Source organism: Adelges cooleyi, unplaced genomic scaffold (genome assembly GCF_023614345.1).
Source record: "Adelges cooleyi isolate 19-005CV unplaced genomic scaffold, UGA_ACOO_1.1 ACOO_flye_CR_arks_rails_tigmint_CR_PRNA_2, whole genome shotgun sequence".
Lineage (NCBI taxonomy): Eukaryota > Metazoa > Arthropoda > Insecta > Hemiptera > Adelgidae > Adelges > Adelges cooleyi.
In genome coordinates, this window is record NW_026095860.1 from 9301174 (window position 1) to 9315731 (window position 14558).

The 14558-nt window shown below is 35.4% G+C and overlaps 1 protein-coding gene across 4 annotated transcripts; it reads left to right on the top strand.

Moving 5' to 3' along the window:
* Positions 1-2486: 2486 nt before the first annotated feature.
* On the top strand, positions 2487-14558 carry LOC126833176 (tyrosine 3-monooxygenase). 4 transcript variants are annotated; one of them, XM_050564323.1, is made up of 11 exons: positions 2487-3024; positions 6423-6533; positions 7248-7320; positions 8034-8093; positions 8159-8209; positions 8717-8865; positions 9069-9409; positions 9502-9834; positions 12460-12586; positions 12657-12886; positions 13512-14558. In XM_050564323.1, the coding sequence occupies exons 1-11, from the start codon at positions 2959-2961 to the stop codon at positions 13681-13683; spliced, it is 1713 nt and encodes a 570-aa protein (XP_050420280.1). In that variant the 5' UTR covers positions 2487-2958; the 3' UTR covers positions 13684-14558. The 4 variants fall into 4 exon arrangements, with proteins under 4 accessions (XP_050420280.1, XP_050420277.1, XP_050420278.1 ...); XM_050564320.1 differs by lacking the exon at positions 7248-7320 and having other exon boundaries at positions 6423-6534; XM_050564321.1 differs by lacking the exons at positions 7248-7320; positions 8159-8209 and having other exon boundaries at positions 6423-6534.

Below are 14558 nucleotides of genomic sequence, written 5' to 3' on the forward strand. Positions count from 1 at the left end.
TCATTATCAAAAATGTCTTTAAACATAAGTTCTAATATAGATTAATAATAAGAAAATCGACACAGCTATATTGATAATTAATATCAGTCCGATACGTAAAAAAGTTGTTGGTTTGAATAAAAACCCTCCCCGTGACTTCTTAGTGATCTATTTAATACATAATTTTGAAACGTGAGTCTAAAAAAAATTTCACATATCGTGAAACAACTTTATAACAAATCAGATATATTTTTGAGGTACACATTAACGTGCGGTGGGCATCTCGCAATCGTATACACTAAACTATTAACATATGGTTAATATGATGATGACAAACCGTCAACAGGTGTGCCATGCAATGTTCATTAAATTTAAACGTTACAATATTAAAAAATATATGTATATGCATATCCTATCAGACCTGTTATATAATAATTAATAGACCATAAAATAACCTATATCCTTTGGCTGAATGTAGACAATGTTCTAATTTAAAAGCGATTAATGTATGTTATGTAAATTTATTAAATAATAAATAGGTACATGTATTGTATATTTTTAGCATTTCTAGAAAATGTGTTATTTTACTTAGTTGATAAATACGGACTTTAGTATGTTTTTTAGAAAAACTAGGTTCACACTGACAATAATAATTAAATATATAAAATTTAATATAATTTTGTTAAAGTATAGTTATAATATTTTTTTAAAAATATAAATATACTAGCTTTGCTCGTCTTACAATCAAAATACTATTCTATCCCCAGGATTTTTTTGAAGATAATCTACATAATAGGTTTTGTATAAAAATAATGTTAGCTTGAAACAATGCTACCAGCTTTTAAACTTTTTTAAATTTAGGCCAAAACTTAATTCCAAAAAATAATGAAGTCTTTAGTTTTACTTTTTATTAATATAATTTATAATTACTTAAGTAATTGTTTTCCGATCTATTGTAAGAATAATGTGTTATGTAAGTATACCTGGTTTCTTCACAATTAAATAAGGAATCAGTTAAAAATATTTTCAACATTTAATAAAAATATTTTAGGTTACTATTAAGGTTAATTTATCAATGTATTCATAAATGTAATTAAGCCTAAATTAGTTCAATAATAGTTAATTTGTAAAAATAAAAATACTAGTTTATTCCCCTTTTTTCTTCTAGTGATTTTTTCTGTTTTAAACTATATTTATACCTTCAGAAAATTAAAAACTAAACTTTTTTTTTTGGAAAATTGAAAATCAGTTTCAGTAATCAAAAAACAAAATGTAATATTGTATAGTGGCATTGTCCACTACACTACACTTCACGTCAGTTTTGTAACGTCTCAACATGATAAATATTTATTAAGAACTGGTTATCGAACATTCGCCATAATATCACGTCTAGTAGAATATTTGTATTGCAATTAAATACCAGTAAATTAAAGTTGACGGTAATAATGAAATCAATTTAGTGGAAATACTTTATTATTCATATAAACATAAAATGGAAATACTACAAAGATCTCGCCGTGTTTTCACTGCGTTTCTAAATTCAATGCCGTAAATTTAAAAAAGAAGATATAATATTGAGCAAGTTCGGTTGTTACCAATTTTTACATAAAAATTGTGGACCGATTATTAGTATAAATTGTATATTAATTAAAACAGTTGAAACTACCAGATATTAAAAACAAATAAAGTTAACAACCCTATTGGTAGTAATTAGTGATAGCGAAATCGTTAGCTTCTAGACCCATGGGTAAATATTATATAGCCAGTGTTCATACATAAAACGTTTGTTTATGTTTTAATTGTATATAGAAAATACAAATTTATAATATGTAATAAATAATTTGGTGTTCCACCAAATTATATAGGTGTGGTTCAATAGAATTTGTGAAACGAGCAAAATGCTGATAGTTTTGATATATATGCCTATGCATAATGAATTTGGCGTTGTTCCATGTTATGTGCTAAAGAACTTACAACTTATTTAAGTATGGTTGGTTTTGTAAAATAATTGTATACTATATTATCTTCGGCAAGTATCATAAAGAGTGGTCTATATCGCGACAACGGTTTTCGATCAAGTGCCGACGGTCGGTACAGCGATCAGACAACGTGACGGCTGTAGCGGTGGCGTCCTACATGCTCATCGCAAGTAACAAGTGTGCGACAGCAGCAGCAGGAAAATATTAATTGCGGACATGCCGTGTGCATTGTGCACGGCGTCCGTCGCCGCCTTAACGGCCGCGGCGATCGGCGTCGTGAAAATGTTGCTGCCGCATAAGGTTATCAGCATCGCGGCGAATCGGAGGGGTGGCCGTCGCGGCGACAGCAGCTGGCCGTAGCGGCGGGGGAAACGGCCGCATCCGTCGGTAGGGGGAACCCGTGGAAATCCCCATCGGGCGGCTGGGGTGGCCGCGGGCTCGGCCGGACGCAGGGTGGCTGGAGGGGGGGCACGAACGGCGGCCGACGTCCCTTTATATAAAGAGCCCGAGTGCCGGTACGGGGTTGTCTTTTCATTCGCATCCGAGTGCACGTGACACGCGTGTTCAGCCGCCGGTCGACGTAAACATACTTGTATTTGTTTCGGGTTCTCTAGCCGTTAATAGCGACAAATAGAGGATAAGCAATTTTCCGATTTTTCTCGTCCGGTCACAGAAAAATCCGAGAAGTCCTACTTCGAATACTCCCTAGTATTCGATAATCTGTTGTCGATTTCGAGAGCACATCTGATAGTACACGTTTTCGAAAGTCTATTGTATATCTCTCGTCGGGAAGAGATTAATAACCACTATAACGAAACTAGACAAGTTGTCGACCCGCGCATTATTTGCAAAAATTTTTTTTAAACTCGCGTCGCCCCGCAGTTTTTTTTTGGTGATCTAATTCACGCCGGATTTTACGCTGGAGTTTGGAGCTTACGGAGTGTTGTTGTATAGTCTTGGAAGAGGAAAAGTAGTAGCCAAAGAAAAACCGCAAGTAAACATGGCACTTGCAGCAGCCCAGAAGAGCCGAGAAATGTTCGCCATCAAGAAGTCGTACAGCATCGAGGTAAACGACATTAATGATATTCTATTATTATTTCATACTATATGGTAAATTTGGTATACAGTTTCCCCTTGACCAACAGGAAGAACTAGATTTTTTATTTATAATTTTCAATGATCGGGTTTTTGTTGAGCAATGCATAGTATGAGATGTCTGTCTTTCGTTATTTTTTGTACATGTTAAACATATTTTATACCTGCGGATGGTCGGGACAAAATAGTAATAAATTACCGATTAATTTGTTTTTGTTGAGCAGCAAACGTAACCTGCTTTAAGAAAAGCAACGCGGTAGGTATATTAGACCAACTAAGAATGCGACAAAAACAAAATTACCGGTTATTACCTATTAAACTAACTAGTTCCACGTGGACCTTTTCGTTTACAATTTTGACCGGCAGTCACGAATTAATGTTATTGAGATTTATTATGGCGCGTCTTGAGTAGTTGTCAAACGGCTTCCGTGCATTACACTTAACGCTGCATCATAATTCATGTTACACACATAAATAATAAATTATAATAATATTATGACTACTGCTGTACGCGCCTCATCTGGTTGGCTGGCGCATCTTTTTGTGAGACGGCGTTTTGTGTATGCAATCGACATGCCTCATCCGGTTTATCTTCTACCCTCGGGAGTTGTTTCTGCCGTGTACCGGTAAACAAACACATCAGACTTCTCTGTGTCGCGTCTATACAAATCGAAACGACAGCGACTTTTTCCACCGACACCGGTCCGAAGGTCTTTTTTTGTTTGGTCTTCAAAAACACTTGCACGATTTACAATAATAATACAATTTTATATTATAATTATGGTGCACACAACGCAGCTACCAGCATCAGCTATGGCGTATCGGAAATGTGTATCTACCGGTACGTTCTCCGAGCAAACGATTCATACCTCTCCCTTTCAGCCTTGCCATGATATGGACAAGAACCTTGGGATTTTTCATTTCCGGAGATTCCGCAAAACGTGATCTATATTATGTTATTAATATCATTAACATCGATATCGTTTATTTAGCGTTTAAAACTCGTTCATATTATACCCACACATACGACAACCGGTTGGTGTTGACAATCCATATTATAATATTTTAGTTTCCCATATCCGGGTGTAGGTATATTGTTGCAAACGACTAAATATCAACTTGATCGTACTTGCCTGCTTCCAAAACATGAAGTCCCGCGCCTGTCGTTAGATAGGTATTATTATTATTGTTATTGGATGTGGTGACCGGGTAAGTATTTGTAATAATATGTATGTTAATATGTAGTAACAACACCGGGGAGATTACAACATTGTAATATTAGATTATCAGAGGCCGACAAACGTGACCAATAAACCCATCGTGCGCGCACACCATTATTTTCACTTCCGTCGTCGACGGCGGCTATGGTTAATCGGCCGTGCAAAATACCGTTGACCGCGTGCACTTTCATTTTTCAATTGAACCCGGGTAACCGTGCCGAGAAAACAAAAAAACCAAAAATAAATAAAAACCTCAACACGTGTATATTATAATGTATATATATATATGTACCTTTTCTGTAATTTTTTCACTGCACAAGAAAAAAACCGGACGACAGAAGTCGTTGAAATCCCTCGGACCCGGACGGTGCGAGTCGATGGCGTCCGAAAGAAGGGAATCGGTTGTGTGTGTGTGTGTGTATTAATTTTAGGTACTTTGATCGAAAATATAATAATAATAAAAACACCGGCGACGACGATGTCCTTCCGCTGGATAACATCCAACCGGTAACGGGACGCCCTTGTTTCGCCTGCGTTAATAGTCCATCAGCTAGGTCAAGGCAAACCGGAGAGAGACTATAGTCTATAATGATTTTAGACGGAAAAAAACTCGTATAATGTCGAAGAGCGAACGCAGCGATGACTAAATTACAGAAACAATAATTAAAACGAACAGCCATGCATTTCGGCTAATTATCGGATTTTCTTTTATCATTTATTTTTTATTTTTTGCTTCGTATTTTTATCTCACCGTGCTATTACGTTGTATCGAGTGGAGAACACCTCGTGCACGTCATTGACCTAAAATCTTCCGTTTTTTTTTATTTCTTATACTTCCACTCCTGTTTCTCTTATTCGAAAAGTCACAAGGGCGTGTAATGGATCAGTGAAAACCGTTGAGCGGCGTGCGGAATTCCGAGGTCGAGACGTGGCCTTTTGCTCGAGCTTTAAAGCCGTCGATTTTTACCTACCGTTGCGCGACAGCCTATTGTATTATGTCCATATTATAAACGTTAACGAACGGTATGGTCGAACTCTCTGCAGGGTACCGCACCGGAAAAACCCACAAAAGATTGCGTTATTCAAGTTTCAAATAAAAAAATAGTCTTGACTATATCAGCACGTATGCCAGGGTCCCGCTCAGTGCACATAAGAGTGTTAAGCCGGCTGAATGACGTGCATCAAGAATAACAATTTTTCCGGATTTTCCTTTCACGGTCACATCGCCTTTTTCTGGCAGCTTCGTGTGATTTTTTTTTATATACCGTCGTCCATTATCATACGTGACCGCGTGAAGAAACTGTGCGCAATAAAACGACTCTTTCTTTTTTGATTGCGCCAAATAATCTAGAGTGGAGAAAAAAAAAACATCAACCTTTTTTTTCTTCTGCGCGTATAATATACGTCTCAGACAATAGCGAAATACCGAATAACAATATAATGATAATGGAAATAATAATAATAATAATATCAAACTTTTTTCATCCGGCCTCAACGCCGACGCGTGGGTCAGCTAAACAAACGCGCACTGACTCGATGTCATACATATTATATATGCTTCTCGTCCCTTCGTTTATGTGTGTGTGTGCGTTGTTGGTGTTTTTGACACGATTTTCAAATTAAAACCCGACGTCTCGAGAGTAGGTAATTATTATTAATCCACGTCATCAGATAGTGTCAGTTACATTGCACCACCCCATGTGAGCCACAGCCCATACCTGTATACGTATAATAATACTATTGTTGCGCGTTCTCAACACGATTATTTCGTCTGACTATTTTCCCCTATTTTTTTTTTTTTTTTGGTTTTTTTTTCAATATACGTTATTAGGTTTGAATACCTACCGTCGACACTACAGCACTGGGAAGCTTTCAAGGTGATATCCGAACACAATGCATGTTAATACATGATCATTATTATTACTATAATTATTATACTGCGTGTACGAAATAACGAGCGACGTTACGTCGTACAAAGTGGTTAAAAATGTAGGTAATAACAACAATATAATATAATTATTATAGTCGTTGTTGTTCCCTTATCCGTCCGAGTAATTATTTTTAGCTTCGATGTGATTTCATTATGAATCTCTTGGAAGTTTAACGTTGCTTAATATTGTTTTTTTTAACCGTTTCCGTGTGCTTTCAGAATGGATATCCGGCAAGGAGACGTTCGCTCGTGGACGACGCCAGATTTGAGACGCTCGTCGTCAAACAAACCAAACAGGCCGTACTCGAGGAAGCCCGCGAATTGGCAGACGGTAAGCGACCCTGATGAGGCGATGATAGATAATTCAGTTTAACGTCGAGGTGGTGGACTTAATAATTATTATTCGTGCCCGGACGTCGGGTAATAGCCGATAGGTGATGGTATTGCAATATCATTACACATTCGTTGGTGCCAAAAAAAATAATTAGTAGATACGTTTCCGTTTTCCGGGTAAAACCGGAACGGGCGGACCTCCTTGACGGTTGTCACTTGCCGACGATACCAAGAGCAACGCCGTCATAAATCGGCGACAATACCCGTTTCCGAACCATTGATGAGCGAGAGTGAGAGAGATATGGTCTGTAACGATCGATAAAAACAATAAAACGTGTTGACGCGATTACTATATTGACACAAAAAAAAAAATCCACTCGGAAATGAAAAAAATAATATGTGGTTGACATTGTTTAAGGGTCACTTGTTTAGTGTGTGTGTATGTGTCTTGATAGTTGAAACGAGCGGACACGGCTATCATTACGTCGTCGGCACGCGTTTCTGCATAAGTCGGATGTCCGACAGCTCAGCCGGTGTTTGCTGTTCGGTGTTAGCTTAGCTATAACAGCATTACAAACGTTAACGTTCATTTTTTTAAAAACATTTTTTTATATATTTGATTTATTTTTATTTTGACTTAAACGGTCGACTCGTATCGCCATGTACGTACCAAACGACAAAATGGCTACCGTGTGTTGCTTGTGGCTGTTGGACGCCTCTTTGGCGACCGACGCAGCCGTAACGCATTTCGCCAGTCAACTGCAGCGTCAACACCAAGCTCAAAGTAAGTGCGCTGTAGCCTGTAGTTTCATCATCTGTTGGTTTTTTTGTCGTCCATTCGTTTTGTTTTGTTACATCGAATCTGGTTGATTTTTTTTTAATTAATTAATGAAAATGTTTTTTTTTCGGTTCGTTTTTTTCTGCTTTTTTCTATTAGAATTTTGTTTATTTATACGCGACACCACGTTGTAAATGTCATTGGGATCCGTCAATTTAATACTGCCGCGACGTCAAAACAATAGCCGAAAAACCACTTTTCGCCTCGCCGAACTCTTACATAATTTTAGCACCATCATAATATTATTATTATTGGAAGTATTTGTTATTATGCAATCTGTGTAATAATGACGATACAAAACATAATAATAGTAACAACAAAAGTAATAAAACCAGTTTTGATAAGTTTTTTTAATGCATCCATTGTTATGATTTATGAAGGTTAAAAAGTGTAACAAAAAACCATCTTCGGTTTCGATAATTGGGAAAAAAACAAACACCAACGTCTATTTTATGTATACAATACATTTTGTGGTTTATATTTGCTAGAAATACATTTGTGCTAAAATTATGCTCCGCTGTACTCAATAGCCATGACATGTTTTACAGGCTTCCTATCATTTTTATTGCATGAATTTATATGTTATTTTATTTTGCATGCGCTCTCAAGTATTATTATTTATTTTATTTTCGCTTTATAATAATTATATTTTTTATTAGTTAACCCATTGGAATACGAAGACCAGGGTTTTGAATCTGAAGAAAAACTCAACGAACAAGGTATATTTTTAATTTTCTTTAGTTGTTTTATTTTATTTTATTTTTGCTTTTTTTTTACAAAATAGAGTCTTTTACCGAAGAATCGTCTGAACCGTCGTCGGAATATGACGACTCAGGTAAATAAATTATTAATAATTATAAAGCGACTTCCCAAACAAAAGAAATAGACAAAACCGTGATTATTATTTGGAATGGGAGAAAACTCACTTTATTCATACGAATAAATAAATTATTTGGAATATTTTTGTGCAATTGTGCATTATTTGTTCAATCATTCTTATGTTGTAAAACTCGGAAATTAACGATCCGGTTCAAAGTCAATTTTTAATGGTAAATGGGAGAAAACTCACTTCCGATTTCTCCCACGTTAAAGTACAAAGCGTTTACAATTTTATACTTCTCTGCCCTTTGATACGTCAAATAATGTATTTCGAACGAAGAAGTACCGATTATATACAGGCGAGTGGTTCAAAAAAGAACCGGAACATCACTTTGGCAGTGATGAAATTGCGCGGTCTGTTCATCCTATTACCTGCTCTTCTTATGTTTCCGGAAACCTATTATTCCATTTCCGCAGTGGATGGGCTTTAATTATATCGCCTTCGGGTTTATGTTATCCACAGATGCTGGACTTACAGAGGAGGAGGTACTATTGGAAAAGTCTGCAAGCCAAGACAAAGATGCGGAGTTGGCCGTGCAGAAGACTACTTTGGTGCTGCGCTTACGCGAAGACATTGACAGCTGCTTCGCCAGATTACTCAACATTATTAACGTAAGTTTGTATTTTTGTTTGTAAACGAACTTTATGTACAAAACTTAGTTAGTCTTTTTTGGTTTTAATGCTATTATCTGTAAAATCGCATTAAGCCAGTTCCTCGTTTACCTAAGCCTACACAACATGTATTTCACGGCTTTTAATAGTCACGAGTTGTATTTGGTTGTAAATCGATAATTTTTTGTTCGTTTTTTTTACAGACCGGAAAAGGCAAAGTTATCCACATTGAATCAAGACCGTCTAAGGAACGCGGAGTTAAATTCGACATTTTGGTCAAAGTGGACATAACTAGGAAACATTTATTATCACTATTAAAATCCCTCAGACAAAGCTCTACATTGGCCAGCGTTACGGTTCTAGCCGAAGACAACACAAACGTTAAGGACCCGTGGTTCCCGAAACATGCCCGCGATTTGGACAACTGCAACCACTTAATGACTAAATACGAACCCGAGTTGGACATGAACCACCCCGGTTTCTCCGACCAGGTTTACCGCGCCCGGAGGAAGGAAATCGCCAACGTCGCTTTCGATTACAAATAGTACGGTCGCGTTTATTCACATACATTTCTATTGTTGTGCCTTATCCGGTACAATAAAGAACTTTTGTTAACTAGTCGTTTTTTTTATGCAGCGGTGACTCTATCCCGCAAATCGATTACACCGCCGACGAACTGTCCACGTGGTCGGCCGTTTTCAACACCGTATTAGACTTGATGCCCAAGCACTTTTGCATGGAATACAGGAACGCGTTCAAATTGCTGCAAGACGACAAAATCTTCACCGCCGACAAGATCCCACAGCTGTACGAGATGTCCGATTTTCTGAAGAAACACACCGGCTTCACACTTAGACCGGCAGCCGGTTTGCTCACAGCCCGCGATTTCCTCGCCAGCCTCGCGTTCCGTGTGTTCCAGAGCACCCAATACATTCGGCACAGTACCACCCCGTTCCACACCCCAGAACCGTAAGTACAGCATTTATGTGTACCCATATGCGTTATGTTATTGACTGGCAAATCGTTTATAAAAGAAAAAACGTATGACCATGACGCATATATTTATAGTAAAAATAATATATAAAACGCATAAAATAAACGATATCGTTAAATCGATGAGACCGTAAAAACGTTATTATGGCCAGCAGACAACATGCACATTAGAGTGAAAAAATTATACTTAATACGCTAAGTTTTGACAGTTTTATTGCCCCGGACAACCGCTGACTAATGACTATACCGGGAATCAAATTAAACGCGAGGCACTAATTATACACTAAAAATTATTACATTATTTTAGTTTTATTATTTTACATTGTTAGTTTGCGAATTTTGCCAAACACTGACTGGTCGAAATCTAACAACGAATAAAGACTGAGCTGTTACTTGCATTTAAAAATGTGGAAGGGGAGGAGCGTAATTTTTTTATCTGCTCGTCTTTCTTTCCTTCTTAGAATTAAGAACATAAAAAAGTAATTAGTCAAAACAGGTTACCGATCAGTTTAATTGTTGGTAAATAATTATTTTTTATTAATAAAACAATTCGATTTACTAATAGGTTTACTATTAGATTTACTAATGATTTTCAAAAATCTAAAAGTACCGTAAAGAAACAGAATTTTAATAAAAGTATACCATGACAATATCGTTTAATAATTAACACTTACATGTAACATTTATTGCAAAAAATAAGCGCAATTTGTTTTCAGAAGTATTTAGTACGCGGTATTTTACAAAGATCATGGCGTACAATAGATAATACAATATTATATTGCCAGGCGAGCTGTATAGTCAATTTTGATACACAAACGTCCTGGGGGCACGAGCGCGGTACGCAATTGCGTTAATATGACTATTGGCTTACATTAATGAGTTGGGCAGTTAAAAATAGAATCTCATGTAGTTCTTAAAACATTGGGTTATGACCATCGGCCTAATGAATGCCGAGCGTTTAAAAAAAAAAAATTTTAATATTACATACGAGTCTCCAATCGTGAAAATATACCTTATTATAGTACGAGTGTTATTAAAAACATTATGTAACAATAATAATTATCAACAATACCCATAGCAATAGTTTGGTCATGTTTGATAATGTACTTACATACAGCACCGAAGGGCACAAACGAAAAGAACTAATTGAAAACGGGTTTCAAAAAAAATAACGACTATAAATCGTTTTTTTGTGGACGCTACCCACCACCTATTTATTAAAAAGTAAAGTATAGACAATTTTTTACAAAATTTTAATTTACAGCCAAAACTACAGTGACAGAAAATATGTATATAGTTAATACATTAATAAGGATTCTTTGTTGCTTATATTTTTTGTCAGACTATCATAGTAATTTCTAAAGAGAAAAATAAATTTTTTTCTATCAAGAAAGTTTTGCACAAATCAAAAAATTTGCCTTGGAATTGTTTTGAAATCGTCAAATTTCACTGTAAATAGAAGGTAACTTTATCTGAGCTTAAACGTTTTTAAATTTTCAAAAACCCAATCCACTGATTTTTAATAGTTTATTAATAAGAACATAAAACTAAATATAAACATAAAAAAACAATGAGTTGGTGTATCAAAAAATTGCCACCTTTGTATAAATAAATGGATAATATTTCTCCTATGCTTCTACGAACATTTGGTGAATTTAGTACTACCACAGCCTTTACAGTATTCAATCGCGTAAACCATGTTTTCACATTACAAACTATGGGTGGGTGACGCTGCTCGTTGCAGTCTTAAGAGGACGCTCTCAAACACATAGAAAAAAGTAGGTATATTTCAGGAATGAGGTTTTAAAATAAGTACATATGTTAAAGAACGTTTAATGAATAAATTCGTTGTGCGACCAGGCATCAGTTTGGTTGTAAATTATGTTCTTGATAACAATTTTATTGAAAAATACCTTTTTGCAATTCAACTCGTTTAACGTCTTGAAGTAAAAGCGTTTTACATGATTAAATATAAATGCACATTTGTGTTATATATTTATCGAGATTTGAAATGCGTTCCAATCGTTATCGGAGACAAATTGAACGTTTAAGTCGACAAGCCGATTACGGTAAATTTCCTACTGTTTCTTCAGCGTACAGTAATAATACTGATTGAATAGCAGAAATCGGTACTTAGGTATAATATAGTTGCAGAGTATCTCTGTATGCCAACGTTTCAAAATGTTCCAAAAGAAGGGACAGGTGTGCACGGAGAGGTTATGTCAGATTATGGGTAGGGGATGAACGGCGAACAATTTATTACTCGAGCTTACTAAAACCAATTTTATTACAATAAACGGCGAATAAAGTGTTTCGTGATTGAATTAAATATGACGAAATTGCCTATCCTGATGGCACACCGTCGTAAGGCCCCTTATAGAGAGATCGGTATCGTTAATTGATTTATCTCCTTACCGTAATGAAATTCCAGGCTAATTACAAGTTCCACTTGCACTATAATACGATTATCTTCAATGAAACGCTATATAGCTTTTGATCGAGCCATTAAGACTCGATTTTCACGTCGTAAAAGCACACTAATGCCGCGTGAAGTTCGTTCGATACGAGTTTAATACATTAGTTCTTATTTGTTTTTTATAGCGATTACATCCACGAAGTTCTTGGACACATGCCGTTATTGGCCGACCCGAGTTTTGCTCAGTTCTCACAAGAATTGGGCTTGGCCTCGCTGGGAGCGTCCGACGAAGAAATCGAAAAACTCTCGACCGTAAGTTTTGTGAAACTCAAAAAAAAAAAATGTTCAATACGTTTTTAATACTCACTTACCCACGATACAGGTGTACTGGTTTACCATCGAATTCGGACTTTGCAAGGAACACGGAGAAGTGAAGGCTTACGGTGCCGGACTCTTGTCTGCTTACGGTGAACTTTTGCACGCAGTTTCTGGCAAACCCGAACTCAGACCGTTCGAACCGTCTATCACGGCGGTTCAACCGTACCAAGACCAAGAATACCAACCAATCTACTTTGTCGCCGAAAGCTTCGAAGACGCTAAAGACAAATTCAGGTAAATATTAACACAACAGTGGTTAGTAGTTTGCTATTGATAAATAACACTTATCAGCGTGGTGAGGGGGGGAGGAAGAATCATAATATCATGAGTTGATTTTTAGCGTGAACATTACCGGACTGGTTTAGGCTATCAATTTTGTAAAATGGAAGCGAAAGTAAGTGGTAATAACGAAAGGGAAATGAATTGCTTCGGTTGTTTCGTTGTTCCATTGTCGTCAAGTCAAAATAAATTTTTATAAAAAAGTTTTAACTCCGGATATATATAAGAGGTAAAAAAAAAGAAAAAAATATTTGACTTATAAATATTCCAACTATAAAATTAATGACATAACTTACACAACAATTTTTAAAAATCGCATTTTCCCTTTCAAAGTTGAGAAAAAATATACATGTTTCTCATTTTAAAATTATGGTGTCTATATAACGTTTTAAAAATAATCGAATTAATTCTAAATTTTTGTCTAAATGGATCTACTATAAATTTATGAACATTTAGATAGTCTTCCTGAAAAGTTGATATTTTTTAATTATTAATACCTATTAAATTATATTAATTCATAATTTATTAAATTTATAAAAATGAATACTATTATAAATTGTTGCAATTGCTTGGTGTACAGGAAATGGGTGTCCACCATGTCACGACCTTTCGAAGTCCGTTACAATCCACACACCCAAAAAGCAGAGATCCTAGATTCCGTCGAGCAACTCAACAACCTGATGACCCAACTAAATTTAGAAATGTTGCATCTCAACACTGCAATGACCAAATTGAAAATGAGATCCGGTTAAATGGACTATATTCCACCGAATTCATACGACAACCGATTAGTATTGCTTTTAAAAAACGCGTTTTTAAATGTAATATTTGATTATGTACGATTTGTAACTTATATCTTTTATCATATTTGTGTGTCTTCGGCGTGTTTCTAGTCACCGGTGACGATGGAACAACTTTTTGTTTATTCTACCGGCAAGATCTCTCGGAAAATAATGTTTATTATTATTTATTACATTTATTGCTCATCATAAGCTAAACAGATATAGCCCATGCGTCGTAACTCCTAGTTATGAACGTATGCACGTTACCTTATTTAAATTTTACAAATAATAATCGTCATTCGTGACACTTCAATTACCATTATTCCATGATAAACAATCATTTTTTCTTCCTAATAATATTTAAATCAGCAATAAGCCAAAATTATTGTATAGATACTTTAATGATAGTGCTATAATATCTAACTATATAAATATTATTTTTCTTATTTATTCTATTTAAAACATTATATTATTATTATTATTATTATTATTATTATTATTATTATTATGTCACTCAAGTGTCTTAGGCGTAGAATCGTAATTATTGTTTAATGTGAGAGCTAAGTATGTGTTACTTCGGTATAGTCTGTAAGCTATTCTCGCTATAGTATATTACATAAATATTTTTAGTTTTATTTAAATGGAATTTCTTTTTCTTTTAATTGAGTTTATTAAGCTATGTAGCCCACAAGGCTATTAAGCAACATATACTTAAAGCGTAAAGATAAATAGAAAATAAACTATTGTTATTTCTCTAATCTATACCTAGAGAAATATATATACCATTGTTCATAAAATTAAAAAAAAATCAAATATTATATAATAATATATACACGTATACTTAA

Coding starts and splice junctions, on each gene's coding strand:
- LOC126833176 (XM_050564323.1), top strand. CDS start 2,959: ATGGCACTTGCAGCAGCCCAGAAGAGCCGAGAAATGTTCGCCATCAAG. Junction 8,866..9,068: donor GATTACTCAACATTATTAAC/GTAAGTTTGTAT, acceptor TTTTTTTTACAG/ACCGGAAAAGGCAAAGTTAT. Junction 12,587..12,656: donor AAATCGAAAAACTCTCGACC/GTAAGTTTTGTG, acceptor CCCACGATACAG/GTGTACTGGTTTACCATCGA.